Raw genomic sequence first — 13969 nt, 5'->3', positions numbered from 1 at the left:
GTGTATATAAGTACGCAAGCATGTGTTTGTGTGTGTGCACACAAACACATGTGTGTGTGTATTTAAGCATACTGGTGTGTGTGCGTGGACACAATCTAAATGTGTGTGCGTGAACACATTCTAAATGTGTGTGCGTGAACACATTCTAAATGTGTGTGCGTGTGTATGTGCGTACATGTGTGTACATGTGTGTCTGAGGGTGCCTGTTTGTGGACAGGTGTGAAATGTGTGTGCGTGTGTCTGTGTATGTGTGTACATGTGTGTCTGTGTGTGCGTGAACACATTCTAAAAGTGTGTGCGTGAGCGTGTGTATTTAAGCATACTGGTGTGTGTGTGTGTGTGCGTGAACACATTCTAAATGTGTGTGCGTGAACACATTCTAAATGTGTGTGCGTGTGTATGTGTGTACATGTGTGTACATGTGTGTCTGAGGGTGCCTGTTTGTGGACAGGTGTGAAATGTGTGTGCGTGTGTCTGTGTATGTGTGTACATGTGTGTCTGTGTGTGCGTGAACACATTCTCAGAACAAACGCACACACATTTAGGTTTGTGTTCACGCACCCACACACACACCAGTATGCTTAAATACACACACGCACACAAAAACATGTTTTTATATATACACACACATTTAGATTGTGCCCATGCACACACACCTATATGCTTAAATACACACGCTCACGCACACACATTTAGAATGTGTTCACGCACACACATTTAGAATGTGTTCACGCACACACACACACACACATGTACACACATACACAGACACACGCACACACATTTCACACCTGTCCACAAACAGGCACCCTCAGACACACATGTACACACATGTACACACATACACACGCACACACATTTAGAATGTGTTCACGCACACACATTTAGATTGTGTTCACGCACACACAGACACACTTGTACACTTAAATACACACGCTCACACACACATTTAGAATGTGTTCACGCACACACATTTAGATTGTGTTCACGCACACACAGACACACTTGTACACTTAAATACACACGCTCACACACACACATTTAGAATGTGTTCACGCACACACATATGCTTCTGTACACACGTTTATGCACACAAATACGTATGCATGTTTACACACGTGCACACACACATTTAGATTGTGTCCACACAACCACACACACACACACCTATATGCTTAAATACACACACTCACGCACACACATTCAGAATGTGTCAGGTTCCCACACACATATCCTACATTTCCCATCATGCAACAGCACCCAGAGGAGCTTCATGTGTAAAACAGTGTTGGAGGCCAAGTTGAGCAAAATCTTTATTGACTGAGAAGAGCAACCACAAATGATGATAGAATATACAACAACCCCACCAGCATGCCAGCGTTTTCATAGAAACTGTACAATGTGAAGGAATGTATGGAGCAGGAATCATCATCATCATCATCATCATCATCATCATCATCATCATCAGAAATAAAAGTCTTACATCCACGTGTTCTGGTACAGTACGGTTTTTGATTTATGTGTTTTTAGAACCCTCCTCCTTCATAAAGATGCAGCGTTGTGTGCGTGTGTGAGTGTATGTTTCCTCTGGTAGTGTGTGTCGCCGGCCTCTTCCTGTCACAGGGTTTAAAAGGAAAAACAAAAACGATGAAGGCCCGGTCGTCAGTTTGTTCTCCTCGCTCTCAGCTGTGTGGCTGAGATCAGGCGCCGCCCGGCTCGGCCCCGCCCTGTGCTTCCTGACCCTCCTGGCCGCGCAGGCGAATGAACGAGTGTGTGTGTGTGTGCGCGGTTTGTTTCTAAGGGGGAATGATGCATATTAAGGCAAAAGGGAAGAACAGATTTTTTTTTTTTTTTTTTTAGAAAGGTTTGTTTGTGTTTAGTGCTAAGGCCTCACGGCTGAAAGGAGGAAAGAGTGCCAATACAGAAATTGATCCTTCGGTCTCCTCTGATCACAACATGTGAGTCTGGGAGGAGCAGCGAGCGAGCGAGCGTGTGCAGAGCTGTGTCGGAGTAATCTGTATGAACAGTCGCCATGACAACAAGCTTTATTTATACTGTCTGCAGGACGACTTCCAACCCTCTGACACCAAAAATCATCCGTGCATCCCATGAATGCATCATGGATGGATCACTATATTCTACCATTTAACTTAATTTAATAAAGTGTCTACATTTCCCAGGGCCCTTGAATGCATCACGTGTGATAGAAAAATGGTCAAATGTGAGCTTAAAACTGGGAGATTAAAAAGAAAAGTCCACACCACACCTCCGTGGGTAACACCTGTGTGCACCTGGAAACATATTTTACAATTTATCCACATAAAGAATATCAATTATCAAATGACGTCTGACTGTGTCATACAGCACAGATGTGACCACCTGTAGCCATGTGTGTGTTTAATGCAGTGAGTAATGATCCCTCTGTGACCTGCAGACAGTATGAACTCAGCTCCAGCTCTTCATACAGACGACCTGATAGCAAGCGCCGCTGAAGGCATGCTAAAGAGACATTAGTACGTTTCGACGTCATGTAAGGCAGCTTTTCTTTCCGTAATACTCCCTTGTTCACTTTGGCCCCACCCCCCTCTGTTTTGAAAGGGGGGGGTGGGTGGGTTGAATACGTTTAGGGTTAAGGGGAAGGAGGCGCCGTCGAGCAGCTCTGAGCGAACTCGTGTTTCATCAAAGGCAGGTTTTGGTCATCATATCAAAAAGTCAGCGAGCGAGTAGGTGAGCAAAGGAATGCTGGGGGGTGGTGGTGGGGACAAGGGGTGTGGGTGGATGCGGTGGGGTGTGCTATGAACAACAGCTGATTAACAGTGATTACATTACACAACCATTGACACAATTATATAAAAAAGGCAAAGAAAAGTTGATTGTACAGTTGCTTTTCCACATGTACGTCATACTGAGAGGAAGACGCCGTTCAGGAGAGGTGGCGAGGAGGCGGGGCTTAATCTCTTCAAGCTGGACACAAAGAAGAAAGACGAGGAAGTTAAGGTGCTACATGGCACAGCGTGGTGGGTGGGGCTCGTGTGCGACCAATGAGAGTAGGCAGGGGAGGTGATGGACGGACGGGTGGAGAGGAGAGGAGGGGGGGGGGGGGGCTGCTGCTACTGCTGCTGCTACTGACGCTGACAGAGAGAGGGGTGAGGGTGGGGGTGAGGTGGGGGCGCTGGGCGTTAAGACAGTGAGGCGGGAACTAAGGCATGACAGCGTGAAATGCACAACAAAAACAAAGAAGGCAGAAATGGTGGACACGGGGGGGGCGGGGATGGGAAGAGGAGGCCAGGGGGGGGGGGGTGTGGGGCTGAGGGAACGCCGCCTCCCCCCCCCCCCCCTCTCCCCTCAAACACAAAGGCCTCTTTTAGTCTTTCCAGTCTTTCTTGATGTTGAGGTTCCACTCCCAGGACAGGTGGTCGTGCTTGTCGTCGTCAGTAAACTTGGACTTGATGACGTAGTTGCCGCGGGCCAGCATGCCTTTGGGAGCCTCCTCCATCGTGGTCAGGAAGTCGTAATCGTTCGGACGAGGCCCGTAGCTGCCCACCATGTAGTCGGATTTGTCAACTGTTGGCCAATGAGAACGAGCGTTAGTGAACGCCTCACACATATAAAAACCTCCTCATCTACTACAAAGGTTTGAACTTGCCTTGGTGAGCTCAGAGTGCAGCAGGACTAACGATAATAAAATAAAACATTAACACACACAAAGCACCAAAAAATAGAAAAGATGAGCTTGGAACTATGTGTTTCCATAGTAACCAGAGGGATTACCATGGACTTTAATGTCCCACAGGGTGTGTGCTGCTAGCTGCTAGCTGCGGAGCTAAAGACAGATCTGAAGCAGCTGCTACAGACCACATAACTAAACAACTAGCCTGGAAGCAGCACATGAAGGAGCAGCAGGTTAACATTTAACACTGAGAGCAGCTAGCTAAATGCTAATACAAAAAAAAACCTGCACGTATATTAGCAAGGGGCTTAAAGGTCGGGCAGGAGATTTCATTCTGATGCACTTTTTGTTAAATTAGTGTAACTTCTCTTTACAATCCGATAGCAACCGATTAGTTCGGCAGTTTCGCTTTAAACGAAGAATATGAATCATCTGAAGCTATAAAACACTAAAAACATCAGCCAATCCTCCGGGTGGACCCTGCACGGAGTATTGGCTGGTTGTCACTCTCTTCCTGCTCTGCGTGCACCAGAGAGGTACGTGCATGATGGACGAAGTCACAGACCGCAACTCGTCTTCAGGTGATGCGCGTCCATGTGATTGGGAGGCGTGGCTTCGGGGTGAGCTCCGAGAGAAAGGGGCGTGTGTTTACTTTTGAAATCTGGCTGACTCTCACTGAGCTTTCAAAATCTCCTACCCTACCTTTAAGTGACTCGACTCTTTGAACACATGTGAAGCTCTGCTGTGTGTGTGCAGATCACTCACTTTTCATTCCTTTCCTGAACGTCTGCTGCACGTACTTCAGACCTGAGACGATCTCTCTGTTCACCTGAGGACACACAAACACTGGGTGAGACTGTTGACAACACGTCCTACACTGAACAGTTGCAGTAATTGATCTCCAGCTCATTATTGACCCAATATCAAAGTGATGAAAACACATGTCAGACTGAAGTCAGTCACATTATAATATGACGAAATAAATGGTCCTATATCTGTCATTTAAGGCCCCGTTTACACTGGAGAAAGTCATTCCAGCTAGAGTAGGATTGAGCCCAGACAGCCTTTAAGCTGGATGCGTTCAGACCTATTTTCAAATCTGTCTAGCACACACTTGTGTCCGCACTCAATCCGGCTTCATCCAGTGTGTTTGCGGTCCTCCAAACCACTAGGTGGCGCCTTGTAATATACAGAGTCTGTTCAGGCCACGGTAGGAGCGCGTGTGCGTCATGCGTTTTTTTGTCCTGTGTCGTGCCCCGTGAACCGGAAGTAGCACATCACTAACCAGAAGTGTCGCTAGCCGGATTCGCTCGCCACACTTGCGTTCACACCTGAACCACATTTAAGCCAATCGGACCGGATTGAAATCAAACTGGATACAGCCGGATTCGAGGTGTTCACACTCAGAAAAAAACACATCTGGATTGGCCCGCATCCCGCTTTAGCCAGATTTTTTTCCCCAGTGTGAACGGGGTATAAATGTCCACACACAACGTAAGCAAACACACAACCATCCAGAGCCAATATTACCTTATCAGCATCATTGATTACACAGCTAACGTTAGCGCTAACTCTAAAAATGACAACAGACTCTGTGTCGGCCATGGGAGCACATCACAACCTCCTGTGTGTCAGTAGCCAGAAGCTAGGAGCTAAATTTAGGCAATTCATCCATATTTTAGACTCAGCCGGACGGTTCAGTGTACGTAATGCAAGAGCTCAGATTATACTGTGTGATCAGCCATAGATAGACAGATACAGTTTATTGATCCCACAGGGGAAATTCTTCTGTTACAGGAACAAACTGCAACAGAGTGAAGAGACGGCACCTCTCCATTCTCTTCTGATGTCATACATGGAGACACGTCTCAGCGTCAGCGTGACAGCAGCTCTCACCTTAAAGCTGATCTTTATTTTGTATTCTACTCCCTCTTTCAGGACGAAGGCCTGCTTCTTAAAGGCTTCCAGGTCTCCTGTTAGAAACAAGAGCACATTTATTACACAACGGCACAAGACACACAACATGGTGACTGCTGGAAGTGTAGCCATCAGTGCCACTGATGAACAGGAAAGCTGTGATTTTATTTAATAAAGGCGGTGGCACCTTTTATTCATGAATATCTGATCATTATATCAGGTTTTCAATCATATTTGGTTAAAATAGTGATGATATAAATAAGACTTTCGCATGTTTTCAATTCAATTTAAATCTGTTCCTAAGTATTTACACTCCAACACGGCTGGTGCAGGTCTGTATTTGAGGACCTGTGTGTCGTGCCCTCTGCTGCCGACCCTGTGGATCAGTGTGCCAACCTTTAAACTGACTTTGAGTCAGGGGTGTGCACCCTTCCCATCACCCTCCACCCCACTTCATGTGTCCATTTTTTTTTTCCACTGGCCTCTAAAATTATCTGGCAGTCCCCCGAGTACTGACCACCATGGCTTTGTCGTTCCCAGGCTCTCTACCAACAGGCGCTAGCTTCTAGCATGTTCCCACAGAGATGAGCTCCACGGATACAGAAGCTGTTTTTTTTTGTTTTTTTTACGTTGAAAGTTAAAAAGCCGTCCTCTGCAGGCTCTCACTGTGACAACGTTTCAGTCACAGGACAGAATGTTCTGCACCGACACATATCTAGGCCAGCTGGAGCAGAAGCAGCTCGAACATTGCTGGGAGTATCAGAAGCTAACTGGGATCCAGGCTTTGTGCTTTTTAACTCCACAGACTGACTGGGTATCAGACATTTACAGTTGTTCTGTGCCATGTAAATTTACATGGCACTGAACAACTGTAAATGTCTGATACCCAGTCTGGCCTTAATATTGTAAACTTCTGTGTGATCAGGACCTCACCTTGTAAGTCCAGGACCAGTGGGGCTGGAGCACTCTCACAGACCAGAGTCATCCGGGTCACCTGGACGTTGGGGACATTGGGATCTGAGACAGAATCAGGGACACAGATGATTTCAGTCATGTGTGCAGGTTTTTGTTGCTGCTTTCTTGTCCTCTAACATGTGTAATGTTGCTAACAGTCCTGCACATAATGTGTGTGTGTGTGAGACTCCAGGCAGCTGAAATCAGGACGGCTCAGCTGTAGTTAGGACGGCCTCTGCATTAATTAGACTGCAGTTTATTCTGAGGAAAAGCTGCATGCAGGTCATCAGCGGTTCAATATCAGGTTGCTGTGGATATGTGACGTACACACACGTATGTCTGCTTGTCTGGTTTCACAACATTAAACACCATCCATCATTCAGCTCTGATCCACTAAAACACATATTATCCCCCTATAAACCCGTCACTGGCAAAGCGGCCTCGTGGGTAATGTAGGCACCACAAGGACAGAAAAAGAACATCTTACCGGCCTCGGCGACCCCAGAGCCAAGAAGGGCTTCCTTGTATTTGCGTAGGCTTTCATCGTCCTTATCCAGCTCGTGGATTTCTTTCAGTGACTTCTGGGCCGGCGCCTTGTAGTTCACCGGCTCAGGCTCTTCATTTTCTGCGGCGATGGCTGCTAGCTGCTCCGGAGTCACGTCATCCTCAGCCATGTCTGGAGACGGGAGGAAAAATGGTGAGGCAAACAGAGGGAGAGAAAGAGACTTCTGCCTTCTTAGGGGAAAAGGTTGTGATCACTACAAATGTGAAGCATCCAGACTCTCTGTGTGTGTCTACAGCTGCTGCGCTCTGAGCTTCTGCTAACGCAGCAGCATCGTTTCTCCTCACGCTGCCGCTGATGATCTAACTCTGCTGTGTGATATCATCTGAGCATGTTTCTCTGAAATAACATCATCTCCACCACATGAACGAGGCGTCACACATCACCTGATACAAAGTCTGTCCCAGGAGGGGGGTGGAGCTGCACAGGCCTAGTACCCATTAGTTAGACCATAAGAGGGGGATGGAGGTATAATACCCCATTCACACTGGGGAAAAAAATGTGGCTTAAGCAGGATTCGGCCGCATCCAGATCAATCCTCGAATCCGGCTGTATCCAGTTTGATTTCAATCCGGCTAGATCCACCTCTTGTGGGTGGATCTAGCCGGATTGGTCAGATTGGCTCAAATGTGGCTCAGGTGTGAACGCAAATGTGGCGAGCAAATCCGGCTAGCGACATGCTACTTCCGGTTCACGGGGCGCTACATGGGACTAAAAAAACGCATGACGCATGCACACAGGGTCCTACCGCAGCGCGAACAGACTCTGTATATTACGAGGCGCCACCTAGTGGTTTGGAGGACAGCAAACATGCTGGATGAAGCCGGATTGAGTGCGGACACAAGTGTGTGCTAGCCAGATTTGAAAATAGGTCTGAACGCATCCAGCTTAAAGGCTGTCTGGACTCAATCCTACTCTAGCTGGAATGACTTTCTCCAGTGTGAACAGGGCCTAAGAAAAAAGAGCCTACAGGCACGTTTTCAGCCAACAAATTCACCAAACAGATCTAATACCTTCTTCTAAGGACAATGGAGGAGGAAGACCACTTCTTCCAGATGAAGCCCCAGATAAGAATACCAAGTGTCCGGAAATCAGGACTTAAACTGAAGCGAACACAGTGGGTCTGAGGATCATTCTGACAGTAAAATGACTGTGTTCCTTCTGGGTTTTCCTGCAGCAGCGTCGTCTCTTTCCATAGAGGTTAAAGTTGTGCAGAAACTTAACAAGTAACAAAAGCAGGAAGAGCTTTGTTTACGCCAAGAGTCTTGACATTCACATTAAGGCCATCCCGCCCACAGCACTGTTCAAACAGCAACAGGCCGAGGCCTCACCACTCAAAACGCTGCAGTGAAGACTTTAAATCAGACTCTCCTGCACCACATTAGTGCTCACAGTTTATCGTTAGCATAGCTGTTTTAAGACTGTACATGGTGATACTGACAGCCGAGCGATTTAAAGAGCATGTCTGAGAACAAACGCAGCCTGCGATGATTAGTAGGAGGGAAACCAATCTAACCCTTCACTCACTGCTGAGATATGGAGACATTCAGCTGGACCAGATATCAAGAACTATTTGTAGATATCCGGCACTATATTTACAACAGATTCATCTTTTTAACCCTCTGCACTCCAAGCAGATTCCTGTCAGATCTTCAGTCACTGTGTCGCTGCAACATGAAGTCCTGCAGCACTATAGAAACAACACAATTATAACTACAAGTAGAGAGAGCTCGGATGTGTCTTTGTGTAGAACAACACAGTCTGAAGATCAGCCAAATTGCTCATTGATTTTTTTGTCATGTGACTGCTGGTTACATGAGTCAATCATGGCTTCCACGCAGTGCTGAGGAGTGCAGAGTTGTATTTTGTTTAATAACTTTGAACATCTAGAATTGAGTCATGTGGAAATATCATGACTTAACAATAACAATGATCCATCACACATGCTGCATTCAAAAACCACAAGGTCAGTGAGTTCTTACAGCCTCTGGCTGTGAGTTTGTAAAAGCAGTATGGATATAGATTTGTACGTTTAGGAGGGTTAAAAAAATAAAAATGAATACTGTTAAATATGAACAAATATGAGGATTCTCTGCTTCAATATCTTATCACAACAGGTCAACACATATAGAAAATATTTCTTAATTATTGGCTTGATTATTTGGGGGGGAAAACATGAAACAATTATTACATCGGTCTAATATTCAGCTGTAGCTGTAGGCTAACTGCACCTTCATCTGCAGCCAGCGCTGATGTTTTAATACTTACCTGACAGCAGTTTACATTACACAATGACAGCAACCACGGAGAGATTAAAGGCTTCCAGCAGCCACACTCTACAACACAACCCTGAGTAAACTGTGGACATGACTGCAAGATCTCACAGGCTTTCAGCCTTAGCACCGTGATTAGAGCGCCGCACGACAAATTCAACATCTCAGCTGTAAATTTCCATAATATCTGAGGCTGAATGATTAAAATGTGGAGTCATTTAGGTATTTTATGATTTGATTCAGCATCAATAACATTAGCAAACATCCAGAACCCTCTGTCGACTGTTGTAATTATGAGGTTCCTCTGTGCAGATCAGTCCTTTTGACCTGCCTGAACTGTAGCAGCTGTCAGAGGAATGTCTGCATGCAGTAAAGGAGCTGACCAAATGAGGAGCTCAGGTCTGTGGCTTGGGTCTGAACAGGAGCCAGAAACCTGCTTCTTTTGCACATGACGAAACCAAAAACAGGCGACTCTTTCTGTATCTGTGAGATGTTCTTATTCTCAGATCTAACAGATAATCTAAGAATAAATCTGATTCTTTGGGCTCAGGTTCTCCGGTGATTTTGCAAAACAAGCATGCAACTTCATCCTTTTGTGCAAAAGACCAGGAGGCCTGAGCCGAGGACGGATCACATAACAAAACACTGCAGTCCAGGCTGCAGAGTTCTCACTGAACATTCCCTGCTTTTCAAAATTCAAAGTGCAGTGTTTTGCATAACTAAGTTTTGTGTCAAGACAGTTTGTGATGACAGGAGGAGGAGATGGAGATGTGGGAGGGGGGGCCTTCGGAGTGAAGTATTATATAACTGCTGGCCTTAAAACTCCTGTCACTGTGATACAGATCAGAAGCAGCTCTTCCTTTTCGTGGAAAGGATTCGTTGCACAGCGAGAGCAGAAGGTTTCATGATTTCTTTGAAAATCTTGCTCCACTGTTCAAACAGGATTAGGATTTAAGAATAAGTTGATAATAAGCTGCGCTGTCATGCAAAACACTGGAACCCAAAGTGACAGACCCACCCAGCTGGAGGAGAGGAAGCAGTGTGCAGCTCAAAACTTCCAAATTCATGGAGACAGAGGAGGAACACAGGAATCTGGCATCACCACGCTCCGGCCTGGTGTTCTGCAGGATTTATTATTTTTTTTCTGTAAAAATCTATAGCACAGCACGATCTGCAAAGCTTCTATTCATTTCTGCTGTAAAATAAAACAATAAAAAATAAAACCATGTGAAAGAGAAGATTCGTCCATTTTTTTACCACCTACTAAACTGCCATTATGAGACAAATAACATTAAGTCAGGAGGTTAACCGCAGTCTCTATAGCGATCAAACACTAACTGTATTATGACTGTGGTGGATGCTAACAATCTAGGCTGGCATCTGTCCAGAAACCCGGCTAACAGTCCGCCTCTGACAGCACGCCAGCGCATCTGCAGCGCTCCTGCTAGCTTCGATATCAACCAGTCCGAACCATTAAACGGATTTATACCGAACAATGAGGCTCAACTTTCCCTGGAGCCGCCGGATCCTCTCTTATATATATATACACACACACACACAGGGTGGGACTGAGAAGAGAACCAGGCAAGCGGGCTAGCTGCTGGAACAATTCAAGCTAACCAGAGCCTGTGGCTAACATTAGCACGACAAGTTATTATCAGTTGCCGGAGCCGCAAAAACAGAATTCAAGCCGCTTTCAGCACCGTGCGCCGGCCCCGGAGGAGACGCGGTGAGCTGTCGCTGCAACCAGCGGAGGCTTACCGTTGAATGCAGTAGTGATTTCAGGTGCCTGGAGGTGCGTTCGCTGCTCTGCGCTCCCTGTGCAAGTATGGCGAACAAGGGAACGGCGCCGCCCCGTGCGCCGCCCGCGCAACACATTTCCGGGAACGGGTTCGCGCACGCTCTACGCAGGTGACGTACAGCTGGCACGTCATCATAGTTTGTCAATACTGTAGATTTTTGTATTTTTTTTTTTAAATTTTAAAATACAAATATTGTGGTTTTGATGTTTTTTAAAGAATAAAATATTTATTTTTACTTTTTTTTACATTTCCCCACCTTGTATACAGAATATGCCAATATCTGTAAACAATTTTTTGGTAGTTTTTTTTAACTCTTATTCTTGCTGCTGTAAAAATACCCCAAACTTGAGCAGCAGCTAATTTCAAATATTTTTTTTCCTTTGCATTTGTGATTTGAGCACTACATTTTCTTAGAAACCAGTGAAAAGACGAAGCGAAGACCAAAGACATTTGCTAAAAACTGTCCAATATAATTATGTACAAAACCTTTTGAACATGTCAAAGTACACAGTGTCAAGTGACAGTTTTGATGCACAGTAACACCTTTTATCACATGCTCTTAAAAACAGTAATGCATTAAAAATGAAGAAAAATCCTGAAAATGTGGCCATAAAAATACTGTAATGTATTTTTTTTTTACTTTTTTTACACAAGACGATGGTCCGTACAGTAAAAAGATCTCAAAAACACAGACTTCTAAATTTGGCGCTAACATGTTTTAAAAGACAACGGGTAAGGAAACGGCGTCCTCTTAACTGGTGTCCATCTGAAAATAAAAAGAGAGAGAAAGGAAGGAGTCAATATGAATCCTATTAAACTGTAGGTATATCAGAAGTTCTGGTACACACCCTGGCATTGTAGGCATCCAGCTGGGCATCTAGCTCCTCTGCAGAGAGCTGGGGTCTGCTCCTTCCTCCCCTCCCCCGGCCTCTGAAACCACCGCCGCTGCTTCCACCACCACTGCCGCTTCCACCACCACCACCGCCGCCGCCGCCACTCCCCTGCCTCCTTTCAAACTTGGGTTGACCAAGCCTGCTGCGGTCAAAGCCCCTGCTTTAATATGAAACAAAAAATAAGGACATGTTTTAGATCACATGGTGCCGTGTGGGGCTAATCAGGACCAGGAAATGTTTGCTGCTGGTAGAGCACACGGCAGCCATTTTTTTTGGGCATGAACTCTGCCTAAGACCGGAGCACTTTATCTACCTTTGTGAAGGCGGTGGACTTCCAGTGGAGTCCTCTGACGTCACCTGCTGGATCTTCATAGGACGGCCTAAAAAAAAATGCAGACATAAGTATATTTCACTGACATGTTGCCACGGGAACATACATCCTCAGAACTAAATCCTCACCATCTAGTGGAACCCCGTTATAGTGTTTCATGGCTTTGAGTGCGTCTGCCTGGTTTTCAAAGTGGACGTCTGCCATTCCTTTACTGCGCCCGGACCGGTCATAGTGCACAGATGCTTTCTTTAAGACTCCAAACTCTGCAAACAGCTCCTGAAGAGACGAGCAGAACCATGAGTAATCCACACAGCACGCCCTGCCCGCTAAAAGGGATTAACAGGGTTCACAGTGAATTACCTTAATATCTGAATCAGACACGCCAAAGTCCAGGTTGGAAATCAGCAGTTTTCCACCACTGTCTGTGCTTCGTACTGCTCTGGCACTGACACTTTGTCCCCTGTGTCCGCCGCCGTCCTCCTCGAACATGTCGTGTTGCCATTTATCTGGCAATTCTCTGGGCTGTGGGGAGACAAAGACAGAGTGACATTATTCTCTGCAGGATTCACAGGAAACTGACATAACAGCTACACACACACCACAAACACTTAATATGACTCGTCTTCATGGTCCCACTTTATGGTAGTTACGCTCTACAAATCAGGTCAAAACCAGCATCCAGGTGCCCCCAATGAAGAGTCCAGCCAACATTCTGGGGTGGAGAAAGCTTCACAGGTCTGCTCCCACCGGCAGCCATTTTGGGACTCAACATCCTTCTTGATGTTCTCTTTATTTGATGTAACGGAGGATACGAAAGTAACAAAAACAGGAGGAGGCCCCGACACACAAAGCAACCATCTTGTTCCGTGTAGCATGGCACGTTTTGACCACGTGGTCGTGTCGTTATTTCTTCACGAACAGTAAAAACACGATGAGATAACTGAGGAACATACACAAAGCGCCGGGTCAGCGTGTGAACGAATGCTTCCAGGTGGCCCCGGGGCTCCTAGCTTCTCCCGCGCTACAGCTAGCTTAGCCGCATTACACACGGAAGTCCCGTTATCACACTATGACGGCGTGTTACGGCCGAATCACAGCACATTTCACCACGTTACTTTCATTTCTGCTCCATTTCAACTGCGTCTCTTTCCTACCCTGGTGTACGGCGCGGGTCTGCTGTTTCTGTCACGGTTGAAGTTACGCTGTCGGCCCCGCGCCGGCCTCGACGATCCGCCGGCTCGGCCTGAACTTCCACCCCGCCAGGATGATCCTCCTTCGCGGCCTCCTTTCTTGTTCATCTTGATGATGTCGTCCAGAGACATGCTCATCTTGTCGGCCATGGTCCTACCCGAGTCAGCGGTCAACAGTGGAACAAAGACCTCGAACGCTGAGAAGCGGTTGTTTATCAACTGTTGCGGGAAACGCTGAACTTTCAGGAAGTGACGACACAGCGGAAGTCCTGCCCCCCGGTTTTTTTTTCTTCAAAATAAACTTTATCGAACATAAAAGTGTGAACAATATATATATATATATATATATATATATATATATATATATATATATATAT

The 13969-nt window shown here is 46.1% G+C and overlaps 2 protein-coding genes across 3 annotated transcripts; both read right to left on the bottom strand.

Moving 5' to 3' along the window:
* Nucleotides 1-1300: 1300 nt before the first annotated feature.
* On the bottom strand, nucleotides 1301-11249 carry LOC114437450 (rho GDP-dissociation inhibitor 1-like). The gene is made up of 6 exons (XM_028408186.1): nucleotides 11138-11249; nucleotides 7029-7217; nucleotides 6521-6604; nucleotides 5567-5643; nucleotides 4436-4499; nucleotides 1301-3564 (listed from the first exon to the last, which is right to left on the bottom strand). Exons 2-6 carry the CDS (start codon nucleotides 7213-7215, stop codon nucleotides 3365-3367), a joined length of 612 nt encoding a protein of 203 aa, XP_028263987.1. The 5' UTR covers nucleotides 7216-7217; nucleotides 11138-11249; the 3' UTR covers nucleotides 1301-3364.
* A 378-nt stretch (nucleotides 11250-11627) lies between these two features.
* On the bottom strand, nucleotides 11628-13858 carry LOC114437153 (THO complex subunit 4-like). 2 transcript variants are annotated; one of them, XM_028407681.1, is made up of 6 exons: nucleotides 13557-13858; nucleotides 12763-12924; nucleotides 12531-12678; nucleotides 12385-12451; nucleotides 12027-12231; nucleotides 11628-11944 (listed from the first exon to the last, which is right to left on the bottom strand). In XM_028407681.1, exons 1-6 carry the CDS (start codon nucleotides 13740-13742, stop codon nucleotides 11930-11932), a joined length of 783 nt encoding a protein of 260 aa, XP_028263482.1. In that variant the 5' UTR covers nucleotides 13743-13858; the 3' UTR covers nucleotides 11628-11929. The 2 variants fall into 2 exon arrangements, with proteins under 2 accessions (XP_028263482.1, XP_028263570.1); XM_028407769.1 differs by having other exon boundaries at nucleotides 12027-12228.
* Between the last annotated feature and the right edge of the window lie 111 nt (nucleotides 13859-13969).

This window comes from Parambassis ranga, chromosome 1 (genome assembly GCF_900634625.1).
Source record: "Parambassis ranga chromosome 1, fParRan2.1, whole genome shotgun sequence".
Classification (NCBI taxonomy): Eukaryota; Metazoa; Chordata; class Actinopteri; family Ambassidae; genus Parambassis; species Parambassis ranga.
This window is presented reverse-complemented; position numbering and strand designations above follow the sequence as displayed.

Bases quoted from the DNA above. Each gene is read 5' to 3' on its own strand.
- LOC114437153 (XM_028407681.1), bottom strand. From the start codon at position 13,742: ATGGCCGACAAGATGAGCATGTCTCTGGACGACATCATCAAGATGAAC. The intron at 12,925-13,556 runs GTAGGAAAGAGA...GTCTCCCCACAG, and splicing joins GACCCGCGCCGTACACCAGG to CCCAGAGAATTGCCAGATAA. The intron at 12,452-12,530 runs GTGAGGATTTAG...ATTTTTTTTTAG, and splicing joins TAACGGGGTTCCACTAGATG to GCCGTCCTATGAAGATCCAG.
- LOC114437450 (XM_028408186.1), bottom strand. From the start codon at position 7,215: ATGGCTGAGGATGACGTGACTCCGGAGCAGCTAGCAGCCATCGCCGCA. The intron at 6,605-7,028 runs GTAAGATGTTCT...ATTCTGTCTCAG, and splicing joins CTCTGGGGTCGCCGAGGCCG to ATCCCAATGTCCCCAACGTC. The intron at 3,565-4,435 runs GTGAGTGATCTG...ATTGGCCAACAG, and splicing joins GTTCAGGAAAGGAATGAAAA to TTGACAAATCCGACTACATG.